The sequence below is a fragment of the Eucyclogobius newberryi genome, unplaced genomic scaffold (genome assembly GCF_026437365.1).
Source record: "Eucyclogobius newberryi isolate DKJ021-1_F unplaced genomic scaffold, fEucNew1.0.hap1 SCAF_5, whole genome shotgun sequence".
NCBI classification, from domain to species: Eukaryota; Metazoa; Chordata; class Actinopteri; order Gobiiformes; family Gobiidae; genus Eucyclogobius; species Eucyclogobius newberryi.
The window spans coordinates 2255327-2269071 of NW_027316167.1; the positions used below are offsets into that span (position 1 = coordinate 2255327).

The 13745-nt window shown below is 55.6% G+C and overlaps 1 protein-coding gene across 1 annotated transcript in view; it reads right to left on the minus strand.

Moving 5' to 3' along the window:
- Positions 1-428: 428 nt before the first annotated feature.
- Positions 429-13745, minus strand: part of prmt3 (protein arginine methyltransferase 3) — a 52998-nt gene continuing 39681 nt past the window's right edge. Inside the window, exons 4-6 of the mRNA XM_072465599.1 lie at positions 3150-3337; positions 1285-1371; positions 429-476 (exon numbers count right to left, since the gene is read on the minus strand). Coding sequence (XP_072321700.1) covers positions 429-476; positions 1285-1371; positions 3150-3337 — 323 coding nt within the window. The remainder of the gene's footprint in view (positions 477-1284; positions 1372-3149; positions 3338-13745) is intronic.

The window sequence follows — 13745 nt, forward strand, 5'->3', positions numbered from 1 at the left end:
GATGGTGCAGGTGGTTCAGATGGTGCAGGTGGTGCAGGTGGTGCAGGTGGTGCAGGTGGTGCAGATGGTGCAGGTGGTGCAGGTGGTTCAGATGGTGCAGGTGGTTCAGATGGTGCAGGTGGTGCAGGTGGTTCAGATGGTGCAGCTGGTGCAGGTGGTTCAGATGGTGTAGGTGGTGCAGGTGGTGCAGGTGGTTCAGATGGTGCAGGTGGTTCAGATGGTGCAGGTGGTGCAGGTGGTTCAGATGGTGCAGCTGGTGCAGGTGGTGCAGGTGGTTCAGATGGTGCAGCTGGTGCAGGTGGTGCAGGTGGTGCAGGTGGTGCAGGTGGTGCAGGTGGTGCAGGTGGTGCTCTGATCATCGCTCGTCTGGAGCCGTCACAGAAATGTGATTGTGTCAGTGACAGAGATGGTTATAGCACAGCGAGCGCTCACTCCGACTCTGATCCATCAAACTGACCCAGAAGCTTCGTCTCCGTCTCCGACACAAAGAGACAAACTGAGGCAAAACCTCACGAGACAGAACGTCTTTCAGTTTCCACAAACAAGACGAGAGGTTGAGTCGAGCGATCGAAGACTCCACCAACATGTTCTGAAGTGAGACGCTTGTTTTTAAGAGTTTCAACTTTCAGACTCTCAGATGTTCGACGTTTAAAATGAGACTGAATCCTTCTGTTTGAAGGTCACACGGAACGACCCGACTTTACAAACCTGTGACTCAAAGTGGATCGGTCTTTTGTAGATTATCAAATGAAAATATTTCGCGTCTTTGTTAGAAAACGATTTAAAAATGTCTGAAAAAGCTGAATGAAACTCAGCTCTGACCAGTCCCAGCGGTGCAGTGTGGACACTCACCGTGCAGGGGACAGTGTGGACACAGGGGACAGTGTGGACACAGGGGACAGTGTGGACACTCACCGTACAGGGGACAGTGTGGACACAGGGGACAGTGTGGACACTCACCGTACAGGGGACAGTGTGGACACAGGGGACAGTGTGGACACTCACCGTACAGGGGACAGTGTGGACACAGGGGACAGTGTGGACACAGGGGACAGTGTGGACACTCACCGTACAGGGGACAGTGTGGACACAGGGGACAGTGTGGACACTCACCGTACAGGGGGCAGTGTGGACACAGGGGACAGTGTGGACACTCACCGTACAGGGGACAGTGTGGACACAGGGGACAGTGTGGACACTCACCGTACAGGGGACAGTGTGGACACAGGGGACAGTGTGGACACAGGGGACAGTGTGGACACAGGGGACAGTGTGGACACTCACCGTACAGGGGGCGTCGTGTGTGATCTTCAGACAGAAGTGGGATGTGAAGTCCAGATGTGAGGGACAAACACTGTTACAGTCGAACATCTGCAACACAAAGAGTTTGTGAGAAACTCAAGTGGAAATGATCCACACGTCAACGAAGTTTAAAAAAACTTTTAATGAAACGTTTCATGACATTTAATGTTTGTGACGTTCAGACTTGTATTTCTTGTCTTCATTTTGTATCGAGCATTTAAGGGAAAATTAAAACTAAATATTAAAGGGGGAAAAGATAAACGGGGCAGAAACATAAATCAGCGACGCCAACGCAACATTTCTAACACGTGTTGGACAGACTTAGATCACGTGTTGGACAGACTTAGATCACGTGTTGGACAGACTTAGATCACGTGTTGGACAGACTTAGATCACGTGTTGGACAGACTTAGATCACGTGTTGGACAGACTTAGATCACGTGTTGGACAGACTTGGATCACGTGTTGGACAGACTTGGATCACGTGTTGGACAGACTTGGATCACGTGTTGGACAGACTTAGATCACGTGTTGGACAGACTTAGATCACGTGTTGGACAGACTTAGATCACGTGTTGGACAGACTTAGATCACGTGTTGGACAGACTTGGATCACGTGTTGGACAGACTTAGATCACGTGTTGGACAGACTTGGATCACGTGTTGGACAGACTTAGATCACGTGTTGGACAGACTTGGATCACGTGTTGGACAGACTTGGATCACGTGTTGGACAGACTTGGATCATGTGTTGGACAGACTTAGATCACGTGTTGGACAGACTTGGATCACGTGTTGGACAGACTTGGATCACGTGTTGGACAGACTTGGATCACGTGTTGGACAGACTTGGATCACGTGTTGGACAGACTTGGATCACGTGTTGGACAGACTTGGATCACGTGTTGGACAGACTTGGATCACGTGTTGGACAGACTTAGATCACGTGTTGGACAGACTTATATCACGTGTTGGACAGACTTAGATCACGTGTTGGACAGACTTAGATCACGTGTTGGACAGACTTAGATCACGTGTTGGACAGACTTAGATCACGTGTTGGACAGACTTGGATCACGTGTTGGACAGACTTATATCACGTGTTGGACAGACTTAGATCACGTGTTGGACAGACTTATATCACGTGTTGGACAGACTTGGACAGAAGGGGGCGGAGCTGTTTGTGGAGGATGAGACCTTCCTCCAGAACAAACCATCGATTATAACATTCAACTGTATTATATCTGAGTCCGGCTCATCCATCACCTAGACGACAGAACGAGGAGGGGGGGCGAGGGAGGGGGGGAGGGGGAGGGGTAAGGGGGGAGGTTGAAGGAGGGGGGGGAAGGGGGGAGGAGACAGAAGAGGAGGAGGGACAGAGTCAGACGTTTGCATGTTCTTCCTGTGAGTTTCCTCTGGATCGGACCAAAATACAAATGAAATAAAGTGAATTGTGATGAATATTTGATAAAGTAAAGTCTGGACACTGAGTCCAGAGTCTGTGACCGAGGGACACGAGGGACACGAGGGACACAAGGGACACGAGGGACACGAGGGACACAAGGGACACGAGGGACACGAGGGCCACGAGTGGTCAGAAGGGACAGGAGCGGTCAGAAGGGACAGGAGCGGTCAGAAGGGACAGAAGCGGTCAGAAGGGACAGGAGCGGTCAGAAGCGACAGGAGCGGTCAGAAGGGACAGGAGCGGTCAGAAGGGACAGGAGCGGTCAGAAGGGACAGGAGCGGTCAGAAGGGACAGGAGCGGTCAGAAGCGACAGGAGCGGTCAGAAGGGACAGGAGCGGTCAGAAGGGACAGGAGCGGTCAGAAGGGACAAAGCTGCTTTCACCTTGATCACGGCAGGTTCAGAGATGAGCGCGTCAGGACGAACCACCTCCACCGCCGCCTCAGGGACGACGGTCTTCTTCATCACAGACATGTCGAAGCCGTACACGCTTTCCCAGAATGCAACGTGCTCCTGATGCAGCTGAGGGTCCGACAGCGCCGCCAGACTCAGGGAGCACAGGTCGGGGAACACTGGGACGAGACGAGAGAAGGGGACGAGGGGGGACGAGAGAGGGGGAGACGGGAGAGGGGGAGACGGGAGAGGGGAGACGAGGTGGGACGAGAGAAGGAGAGACGAGGGGGGACGAGAGAGGGAGGTCATCAGTCCTAGAGCGGCACTAGTTCATTGTAAAAACAGAGACAATAATAAGAGGACAAAAAGAGGACAAACAAAGATAAACTCAGATGAAACACGTTTGAATTCTCAGAAGTGGGAAAAAGTTGCATAAAAAAGCCTAAATAAACCCAAATGTCCTCATGACATATTGATACAGCAGCCGTCATCATGCATCATCATAATTACATACGTCCACTAGAATCACATGCATCTGTCCCCGTCACCACGTGGTCACTGGTTCTGTCCATCCTCATAACGCACGGATGTGACTTTAATCTGATTTTAATGTGAGAAACGAGGAGGAAACGAACACATTAAAGCACGAGAGGAGGAGAGAAGGGGGAGGAGAGAAGAGGGAGGAGAGAAGGAGGAGGAGAGAAGGAGGAGGAGAGAAGGGGGAGGAGAGAAGAGGGAGGAGAGAAGAGGGAGGAGAGAAGAGGGAGGAGAGAAGAGGGAGGAGAGAAGGGGGAGGAGAGAAGAGGGAGGAGAGAAAAGGGAGGAGAGAAGGGGGAGGAGAGAAGAGGGAGGAGAGAAGGAGGAGGAGAGAAGGAGGAGGAGAGAAGAGGGAGGAGAGAAGGAGGAGGAGAGAAGAGGGAGGAGAGAAGGGGGAGGAGAGAAGAGGGAGGAGAGAAGAGGGAAGAGCGAAGGGGGAGGAGAGAAGGGGGAGGAGAGAAGAGGGAGGAGAGAAGGGGGAGGAGAGAAGAGGGAGGAGAGAAGGGGGAGGAGAGAAGAGGGAGGAGAGAAGAGGGAGAAGAGAAGAAGGAGGAGGGAAGAGGGAGGAGAGAAGGGGGAGGAGAGAAGAGGGAGGAGAGAAGGGGGAGGAGCGAAGGGGGAGGAGAGAAGGGGGAGGAGAGAAGGGGGAGGAGAGAAGGAGGAGGAGAGAAGGGGGAGGAGAGAAGAGGGAGGAGCGAAGGGGGAGGAGAGAAGGGGGAGGAGAGAAGGGGGAGGAGAGAAGGGGGAGGAGAGAAGAGGGAGGAGAGAAGAGGGAGGAGAGAAGGAGGGAGGAGAGAGGGGGAGGAGAGAAGGAGGTGGAGAGAAGAGGGAGGAGAGAAGGAGGAGGAGAGAAGGGGGAGGAGAGAAGGGGGAGGAGAGAAGAGGGAGGAGAGAAGGGGGAGGAGAGAAGAGGGAGGAGAGAAGAGGGAGGAGAGAAGGGGGAGGAGAGAAGAGGGAGGAGAGAAGGGGGAGGAGAGAAGAGGGAGGAGAGAAGGAGGAGGAGAGAAGGGGGAGGAGAGAAGGGGGAGGAGAGAAGGGGGAGGAGAGAAGAGGGAGGAGAGAAGAGGGAGGAGAGAAGAGGGAGGAGAGAAGGGGGAGGAGAGAAGAGGGAGGAGAGAAGAGAGGGAGGAGAGAAGGGGGAGGAGAGAAGGGGGAGGAGAGAAGAGGGAGGAGAGAAGGAGGAGGAGAGAAGAGGGAGGAGAGAAGGAGGAGGAGAGAAGGGGGAGGAGAGAAGGGGGAGGAGAGAAGAGGGAGAAGAGAAGAAGGAGGAGAGAAGAGGGAGGAGAGAAGAGGGAGGAGAGAAGGATGAGGAGAGAAGGGGGAGGAGAGAAGGGGGAGGAGAGAAGAGGGAGGAGAGAAGGAGGAGGAGCGAAGAGGAAGGAGAGAAGGAGGAGGAGAGAAGGGGGAGGAGAGAAGGGGGAGGAGAAGGGGGAGGAGAGAAGAGGGAGGAGAGAAGAGGGAGGAGAGAAGGGGGAGGAGAGAAGAGGGAGGAGAGAAGGGGGAGGAGAGAAGAGGGAGAAGAGAAGGAGGAGGAGAGAAGGGGAGGAGAGAAGAGGGAGGAGAGAAGAGGGAGGAGAGAAGGGGGGGAGGAGAGAAGGGGGAGGAGAGAAGGGGGAGGAGAGAAGGGGGAGGAGAGAAGGGGGAGGAGAGAAGGGGGAGGAGAGAAGAGGGAGGAGAGAAGGGGGAGGAGAGAAGGGGGAGGAGAGAAGGGGGAGGAGAGAAGAGGGAGGAGAGAAGAGGGAGGAGAGAAGGGGGAGGAGAGAAGAGGGAGGAGAGAAGAGGGAGGAGAGAAGGGGGAGGAGAGAAGGGGGAGGAGAGAAGAGGGAGGAGAGAAGGGGGAGGAGAGAAGAGGGAGGAGAGAAGGGGGAGGAGAGAAGAGGGAGGAGAGAAGGGGGAGGAGAGAAGAGGGAGGAGAGAAGGAGGAGGAGAGAAGGAGGAGGAGAGAAGGGGGAGGAGAGAAGAGGGAGGAGAGAAGAGGGAGGAGAGAAGAGGGAGGAGAGAAGAGGGAGGAGAGAAGGGGGAGGAGAGAAGAGGGAGGAGAGAAAAGGGAGGAGAGAAAAGGGAGGAGAGAAGGGGGAGGAGAGAAGAGGGAGGAGAGAAGGAGGAGGAGAGAAGGAGGAGGAGAGAAGAGGGAGGAGAGAAGGAGGAGGAGAGAAGAGGGAGGAGAGAAGGAGGAGGAGAGAAGAGGGAGGAGAGAAGAGGGAAGAGCGAAGGGGGAGGAGAGAAGGGGGAGGAGAGAAGAGGGAGGAGAGAAGGGGGAGGAGAGAAGAGGGAGGAGAGAAGGGGGAGGAGAAAAGAGGGAGGAGAGAAGAGGGAGAAGAGAAGAAGGAGGAGAGAAGAGGGAGGAGAGAAGGGGGAGGAGAGAAGAGGGAGGAGAGAAGGGGGAGGAGCGAAGGGGGAGGAGAGAAGGGGGAGGAGAGAAGGGGGAGGAGAGAAGGAGGAGGAGAGAAGGGGGAGGAGAGAAGAGGGAGGAGCGAAGGGGGAGGAGAGAAGGGGGAGGAGAGAAGGGGGAGGAGAGAAGAGGGAGGAGAGAAGAGGGAGGAGAGAAGGGGGGAGGAGAGAAGGAGGTGGAGAGAAGAGGGAGGAGAGAAGGGGGGAGGAGAGAAGGAGGTGGAGAGAAGGAGGAGGAGAGAAGGGGGAGGAGAGAAGGGGGAGGAGAGAAGAGGGAGGAGAGAAGGGGGAGGAGAGAAGAGGGAGGAGAGAAGAGGGAGGAGAGAAGGGGGAGGAGAGAAGAGGGAGGAGAGAAGGGGGAGGAGAGAAGAGGGAGGAGAGAAGGGGGAGGAGAGAAGAGGAAGGAGAGAAGGAGGAGGAGAGAAGGGGGAGGAGAGAAGGGGGAGGAGAGAAGGGGGAGGAGAGAAGAGGGAGGAGAGAAGAGGGAGGAGAGAAGGGGGAGGAGAGAAGAGGGAGGAGAGAAGAGGGAGGAGAGAAGGGGGAGGAGAGAAGGGGGAGGAGAGAAGAGGGAGGAGAAGGAGGAGGAGAGAAGAGGGAGGAGAGAAGAGGGAGGAGAGAAGGAGGAGGAGAGAAGGGGGAGGAGAGAAGGGGGAGGAGAGAAGGGGGAGGAGAGAAGAGGGAGGAGAGAAGAGGGAAGAGCGAAGGGGGAGGAGAGAAGGGGGAGGAGAGAAGAGGGAGGAGAGAAGGGGGAGGAGAGAAGAGGGAGGAGAGAAGGGGGAGGAGAGAAGAGGGAGGAGAGAAGAGGGAGAAGAGAAGAAGGAGGAGAGAAGAGGGAGGAGAGAAGGGGGAGGAGAGAAGAGGGAGGAGAGAAGGGGGAGGAGCGAAGGGGGAGGAGAGAAGGGGGAGGAGAGAAGGGGGAGGAGAGAAGGAGGAGGAGAGAAGGGGGAGGAGAGAAGAGGGAGGAGCGAAGGGGGAGGAGAGAAGGGGGAGGAGAGAAGGGGGAGGAGAGAAGGGGGAGGAGAGAAGAGGGAGGAGAGAAGAGGGAGGAGAGAAGGGGGGAGGAGAGAAGGAGGTGGAGAGAAGAGGGAGGAGAGAAGGAGGAGGAGAGAAGGGGGAGGAGAGAAGGGGGAGGAGAGAAGAGGGAGGAGAGAAGGGGGAGGAGAGAAGAGGGAGGAGAGAAGAGGGAGGAGAGAAGGGGGAGGAGAGAAGAGGGAGGAGAGAAGGGGGAGGAGAGAAGAGGGAGGAGAGAAGGGGGAGGAGAGAAGAGGAAGGAGAGAAGGAGGAGGAGAGAAGGGGGAGGAGAGAAGGGGGAGGAGAGAAGGGGGAGGAGAGAAGGGGGAGGAGAAGGGGGAGGAGAGAAGAGGGAGGAGAGAAGAGGGAGGAGAGAAGAGGGAGGAGAGAAGGGGGAGGAGAGAAGAGGGAGGAGAGAAGAGGGAGGAGAGAAGGGGGAGGAGAGAAGGGGGAGGAGAGAAGAGGGAGGAGAGAAGGAGGAGGAGAGAAGAGGGAGGAGAGAAGAGGGAGGAGAGAAGGGGGAGGAGAGAAGGGGGAGGAGAGAAGAGGGAGAAGAGAAGAAGGAGGAGAGAAGAGGGAGGAGAGAAGAGGGAGGAGAGAAGAGGGAGGAGAGAAGGAGGAGGAGAGAAGGGGGAGGAGAGAAGGGGGAGGAGAGAAGAGGGAGGAGAGAAGGAGGAGGAGCGAAGAGGAAGGAGAGAAGGAGGAGGAGAGAAGGGGGAGGAGAGAAGGGGGAGGAGAGAAGAGGGAGAAGAGAAGGAGGAGGAGAGAAGGGGGAGGAGAGAAGAGGGAGGAGAGAAGAGGGAGGAGAGAAGGGGGAGGAGAGAAGGGGGAGGAGAGAAGGGGGAGGAGAGAAGGGGGAGGAGAGAAGAGGGAGGAGAGAAGGGGGAGGAGAGAAGGGGGAGGAGAGAAGGGGGAGGAGAGAAGAGGGAGGAGAGAAGGGGGAGGAGAGAAGAGGGAGGAGAGAAGAGGGAGGAGAGAAGGGGGAGGAGAGAAGGGGGAGGAGAGAAGAGGGAGGAGAGAAGGGGGAGGAGAGAAGAGGGAGGAGAGAAGGGGGAGGAGAGAAGAGGGAGGAGAGAAGGGGGAGGAGAGAAGGAGGAGGAGAGAAGGGGGAGGAGAGAAGAGGGAGGAGAGAAGAGGGAGGAGAGAAGGGGGAGGAGAGAAGAGGGAGGAGAGAAAAGGGAGGAGAGAAGGGGGAGGAGAGAAGAGGGAGGAGAGAAGGAGGAGGAGAGAAGGAGGAGGAGAGAAGAGGGAGGAGAGAAGGAGGAGGAGAGAAGAGAGAGGAGAGAAGGGGGAGGAGAGAAGAGGGAGGAGAGAAGAGGGAGGAGAGAAGAGGGAAGAGCGAAGGGGGAGGAGAGAAGGGGGAGGAGAGAAGAGGGAGGAGAGAAGAGGGAGGAGAGAAGGGGGAGGAGAAAAGAGGGAGGAGAGAAGAGGGAGAAGAGAAGAAGGAGGAGAGAAGAGGGAGGAGAGAAGGGGGAGGAGAGAAGAGGGAGGAGAGAAGGGGGAGGAGCGAAGGGGGAGGAGAGAAGGGGGAGGAGAGAAGGGGGAGGAGAGAAGGAGGAGGAGAGAAGGGGGAGGAGAGAAGAGGGAGGAGCGAAGGGGGAGGAGAGAAGGGGGAGGAGAGAAGGGGGAGGAGAGAAGAGGGAGGAGAGAAGAGGGAGGAGAGAAGGGGGGAGGAGAGAAGGAGGTGGAGAGAAGAGGGAGGAGAGAAGGAGGAGGAGAGAAGGGGGAGGAGAGAAGGGGGAGGAGAGAAGAGGGAGGAGAGAAGGGGGAGGAGAGAAGAGGGAGGAGAGAAGAGGGAGGAGAGAAGGGGGAGGAGAGAAGAGGGAGGAGAGAAGGGGGAGGAGAGAAGAGGGAGGAGAGAAGGGGGAGGAGAGAAGAGGAAGGAGAGAAGGAGGAGGAGAGAAGGGGGAGGAGAGAAGGGGGAGGAGAGAAGGGGGAGGAGAAGGGGGAGGAGAGAAGAGGGAGGAGAGAAGAGGGAGGAGAGAAGAGGGAGGAGAGAAGGGGGAGGAGAGAAGAGGGAGGAGAGAAGAGGGAGGAGAGAAGGGGGAGGAGAGAAGGGGGAGGAGAGAAGAGGGAGGAGAGAAGGAGGAGGAGAGAAGAGGGAGGAGAGAAGGAGGAGGAGAGAAGGGGGAGGAGAGAAGGGGGAGGAGAGAAGAGGGAGAAGAGAAGAAGGAGGAGAGAAGAGGGAGGAGAGAAGAGGGAGGAGAGAAGGAGGAGGAGAGAAGGGGGAGGAGAGAAGGGGGAGGAGAGAAGAGGGAGGAGAGAAGGAGGAGGAGCGAAGAGGGAGGAGAGAAGGAGGAGGAGCGAAGAGGAAGGAGAGAAGGAGGAGGAGAGAAGGGGGAGGAGAGAAGGGGGAGGAGAAGGGGGAGGAGAGAATGGGGAGGAGAGAAGAGGGAGGAGAGAAGGGGGAGGAGAGAAGAGGGAGAAGAGAAGAAGGAGGAGAGAAGGGGGAGGAGAGAAGAGGGAGGAGAGAAGAGGGAGGAGAGAAGGGGGAGGAGAGAAGGGGGAGGAGAGAAGAGGGAGGAGAGAAGAGGGAGGAGAGAAGGTGGAGGAGAGAAGGTGGAGGAGAGAAGGGGGAGGAGAGAAGGGGGAGGAGAGAAGGGGGAGGAGAGAAGGGGGAGGAGAGAAGAGGGAGGAGAGAAGGGGGAGGAGAGAAGGGGGAGGAGAGAAGGGGGAGGAGAGAAGGGGGAGGAGAGAAGGGGGAGGAGAGAAGGGGGAGGAGAGAAGGGGGAGGAGAGAAGAGGGAGGAGAGAAGGGGGAGGAGAGAAGGGGGAGGAGAGAAGAGGGAGGAGAGAAGAGGGAGGAGAGAAGAGGGAGGAGAGAAGGGGGAGGAGAGAAGGGGGAGGAGAGAAGAGGGAGGAGAGAAGGGGGAGGAGAGAAGGGGGAGGAGAGAAGAGGGAGGAGAGAAGAGGGAGGAGAGAAGAGGGAGGAGAGAAGGGGGAGGAGAGAAGAGGGAGGAGAGAAGGGGGAGGAGAGAAGAGGGAGGAGAGAAGGGGGAGGAGAGAAGAGGGAGGAGAGAAGAGGGAGGAGAGAAGATGGAGGAGAGAAGGGGGAGGAGAGAAGGGGGAGGAGAGAAGAGGGAGGAGAGAAGGGGGAGGAGAGAAGGGGGAGGAGAGAAGAGGGAGGAGAGAAGAGGGAGGAGAGAAGATGGAGGAGAGAAGAGGGAGGAGAGAAGAGGGAGGAGAGAAGAGGGAGGAGAGAAGAGGGAGGAGAGAAGATGGAGGAGAGAAGAGGGAGGAGAGAAGAGGGAGGAGAGAAGAGGGAGGAGAGAAGAGGGAGGAGAGAAGAGGGAGAGGGGTGAGACAGAAAGAGGCCAGAGGGAGGAGTCGTCATCATCCATCGTCCTGATGCTGCAGCTCACGCCACTGACACTGTCCCAGATTCAGACTCCACAAAGTAAAAGTGCTGAACTTAGAGACGTGAGTCAGAACCGGCTCGGGAGGAGAACCTCGGAGCGGCTCGGGAGGAGAACCTCGGAGCGGCTCGGGAGGAGAACCTCGGAGCGGCTCGGGAGGAGAACCTCGGAGCGGCTCGGGAGGAGAACCTCGGAGCGGCTCGGGAGGAGAACCTCGGAGCGGCTCGGGAGGAGAACCTCGGAGCGGCTCGGGAGGAGAACCTCGGAGCGGCTCGGGAGGAGAACCTCGGAGCGGCTCGGGAGGAGAACCTCGGAGCGGCTCGGGAGGAGAACCTCGGAGCGGCTCGGGAGGAGAACCTCGGAGCGGCTCGGGAGGAGAACCTCGGAGCGGCTCGGGAGGAGAACCTCGGAGCGGCTCGGGAGGAGAACCTCGGAGCGGCTCGGGAGGAGAACCTCGGAGCGGCTCGGGAGGAGAACCTCGGAGCGGCTCGGGAGGAGAACCTCGGAGCGGCTCGGGAGGAGAACCTCGGAGCGGCTCGGGAGGAGAACCTCGGAGCGGCTCGGGAGGAGAACCTCGGAGCGGCTCGGGAGGAGAACCTCGGGAGGAGAACCTCGGAGCGGCTCGGGAGGAGAACCTCGGAGCGGCTCGGGAGGAGAACCTCGGGAGGAGAACCTCGGAGCGGCTCGGGAGGAGAACCTCGGAGCGGCTCGGGAGGAGAACCTCGGAGCGGCTCGGGAGGAGAACCTCGGAGCGGCTCGGGAGGAGAACCTCGGAGCGGCTCGGGAGGAGAACCTCGGAGCGGCTCGGGAGGAGAACCTCGGAGCGGCTCGGGAGGAGAACCTCGGAGCGGCTCGGGAGGAGAACCTGGGAGCGGCTCGGGAGGAGAACCTGGGAGCGGCTCGGGAGGAGAACCTGGGAGCGGCTCAGTGTTTGCTGGGTAATTTTCTGTTGTGATGTCATCAAGTAAAGAAAGGAAGTGAAATAAGAAATCTGAAATAAATGCTATTCTGAGATCAAATGTTTGATTTTTTTAAGCTAAATTCTTCGTATATTTCTCTTGCATTTCAGAGGGATGAGTCGGCCTGTAGGGGGCAGTAACACGTCCAAACACTGACCTCTGAAGCTCAGTATTATTGACCACTAGACCGTGAACAGCTGACGCCGTAATGAAGCCCATCATCTGCATTATCTGTGTGAGCGCACACACCAGAGCAATCCTCCAGGGGGCACTTGAAGATGATGGACTCAGCCACGCCCCTTGACACACAGCCCCTCCCCCTTTTCCCACGGACAGAGCCGCTCGTCACGGTCAGGCCCTGGACCACCAGATACAGGGTCAGAATAAGTGGCATCGCAAAATGCGACGCAATTTCTCTCAAATGCGATGCATTCGTCAGAAAAAAAGTGTTTTTGTATCGCAGCTTTTGCGATACAATCGATCGTCATGACGACGTGACACAATGTAGGACGCTGTGTGGACATGACGAGTCCTGCTGATGTCTCAGATCGAGTCTGAAAGTGGGAGGAGCCACGTGCAGTAAAGTTAGCGTCACAGATTCAGACTCCGAGGTCAATATCTCCTAAACACAAAAGTCTTTGCAGATCAGTCACAGCCAAAATATTCATATTTACACAAGTGACACAACCTGTTTTTAACAATCAGATGTGTATTTTGGGCTCAGCCAATCACACGCTCCGAATGTGCAGCTGAGACGAGTGCTTAGGGACCGTCATCAAATAGCAAAACGAAAAATGGAATGGAACGTCAAATAGAGCAGTACAATTTGAATAACACATCAAATACACCATGACGGTCGCCACAGCAACCTGTATGTTTCCATCAGACGCTTCACACTCTGAGAACAGTCGTCTGATGATGATGTGGAAGAAAGTTGTAAATGAGGCGTCTGACTGTGTTGATTCATTTGTTCAACAACTCAAGTTTTCTGTTTTTTATGTTTAAAAAGTGTTTAAAAGTGAATTTGTTAAGTTTTTTTTCTAAATAGAATGTTTACAAATACATTTTAAATAAATGATCGTGTTACATCAATGGAAAATATTGATTGTTAGTCACTTTCGTGTTTTACTCTGCAATTATCAAATTGCTGTACAAATTTGGAAGAATTAACAGATTGTTTATCAGCTGCTGCTGCACAAGACAAAATCCTTCATCTGACCCTGAGATCACACCACAAACACCACCAGATCACACCACAAACACCACCAGATCACACCACAAACACCACCAGATCACACCACAAACACCAGATCACACCACAAACACCACCAGATCACACCACAAACACCAGATCACACCACAAACACCACCAGATCACACCACAAACACCAGATCACACCACAAACACCACCAGATCACACCACAAACACCAGATCACACCACAAACACCACCAGATCACACCACAAACACCAGATCACACCACAAACACCACCAGATCACACCACAAACACCACCAGATCACACCACAAACACCACCAGATCACACCACAAACACCAGATCACACCACAAACACCACCAGATCACACCACAAACACCAGATCACACCACAAACACCACCAGATCACACCACAAACACCACCAGATCACACCACAAACACCACCAGATCACACCACAAACACCACCAGATCACACCACAAACACCAGATCACACCACAAACACCACCAGATCACACCACAAACACCAGATCACACCACAAACACCACCAGATCACACCACAAACACCACCAGATCACACCACAAACACCAGATCACACCACAAACACCACCAGATCACACCACAAACACCAGATCACACCACAAACACCACCAGATCACACCACAAACACCAGATCACACCACAAACACCACCAGATCACACCACAAACACCACCAGATCACACCACAAACACCACCAGATCACACCACAAACACCACCAGATCACACCACAAACACCACCAGATCACACCACAAACACCAGATCACACCACCAGATCACACCACAAACACCAGATCACACCACAAACACCACCAGATCACACCACAAACACCACCAGATCACACCACAAACACCACCAGATCACACCACAAACACCAGATCACACCACAAACACCACCAGATCACACCACAAACACCAGATCACACCACAAACACCACCAGATCACACCACAAACACCAGATCACACCACAAACACCACCAGATCACACCACAAACACCAGATCACACCACAAACACCACCAGATCACACCACAAACACCACCAGATCACACCACAAACACCACCAGATCACA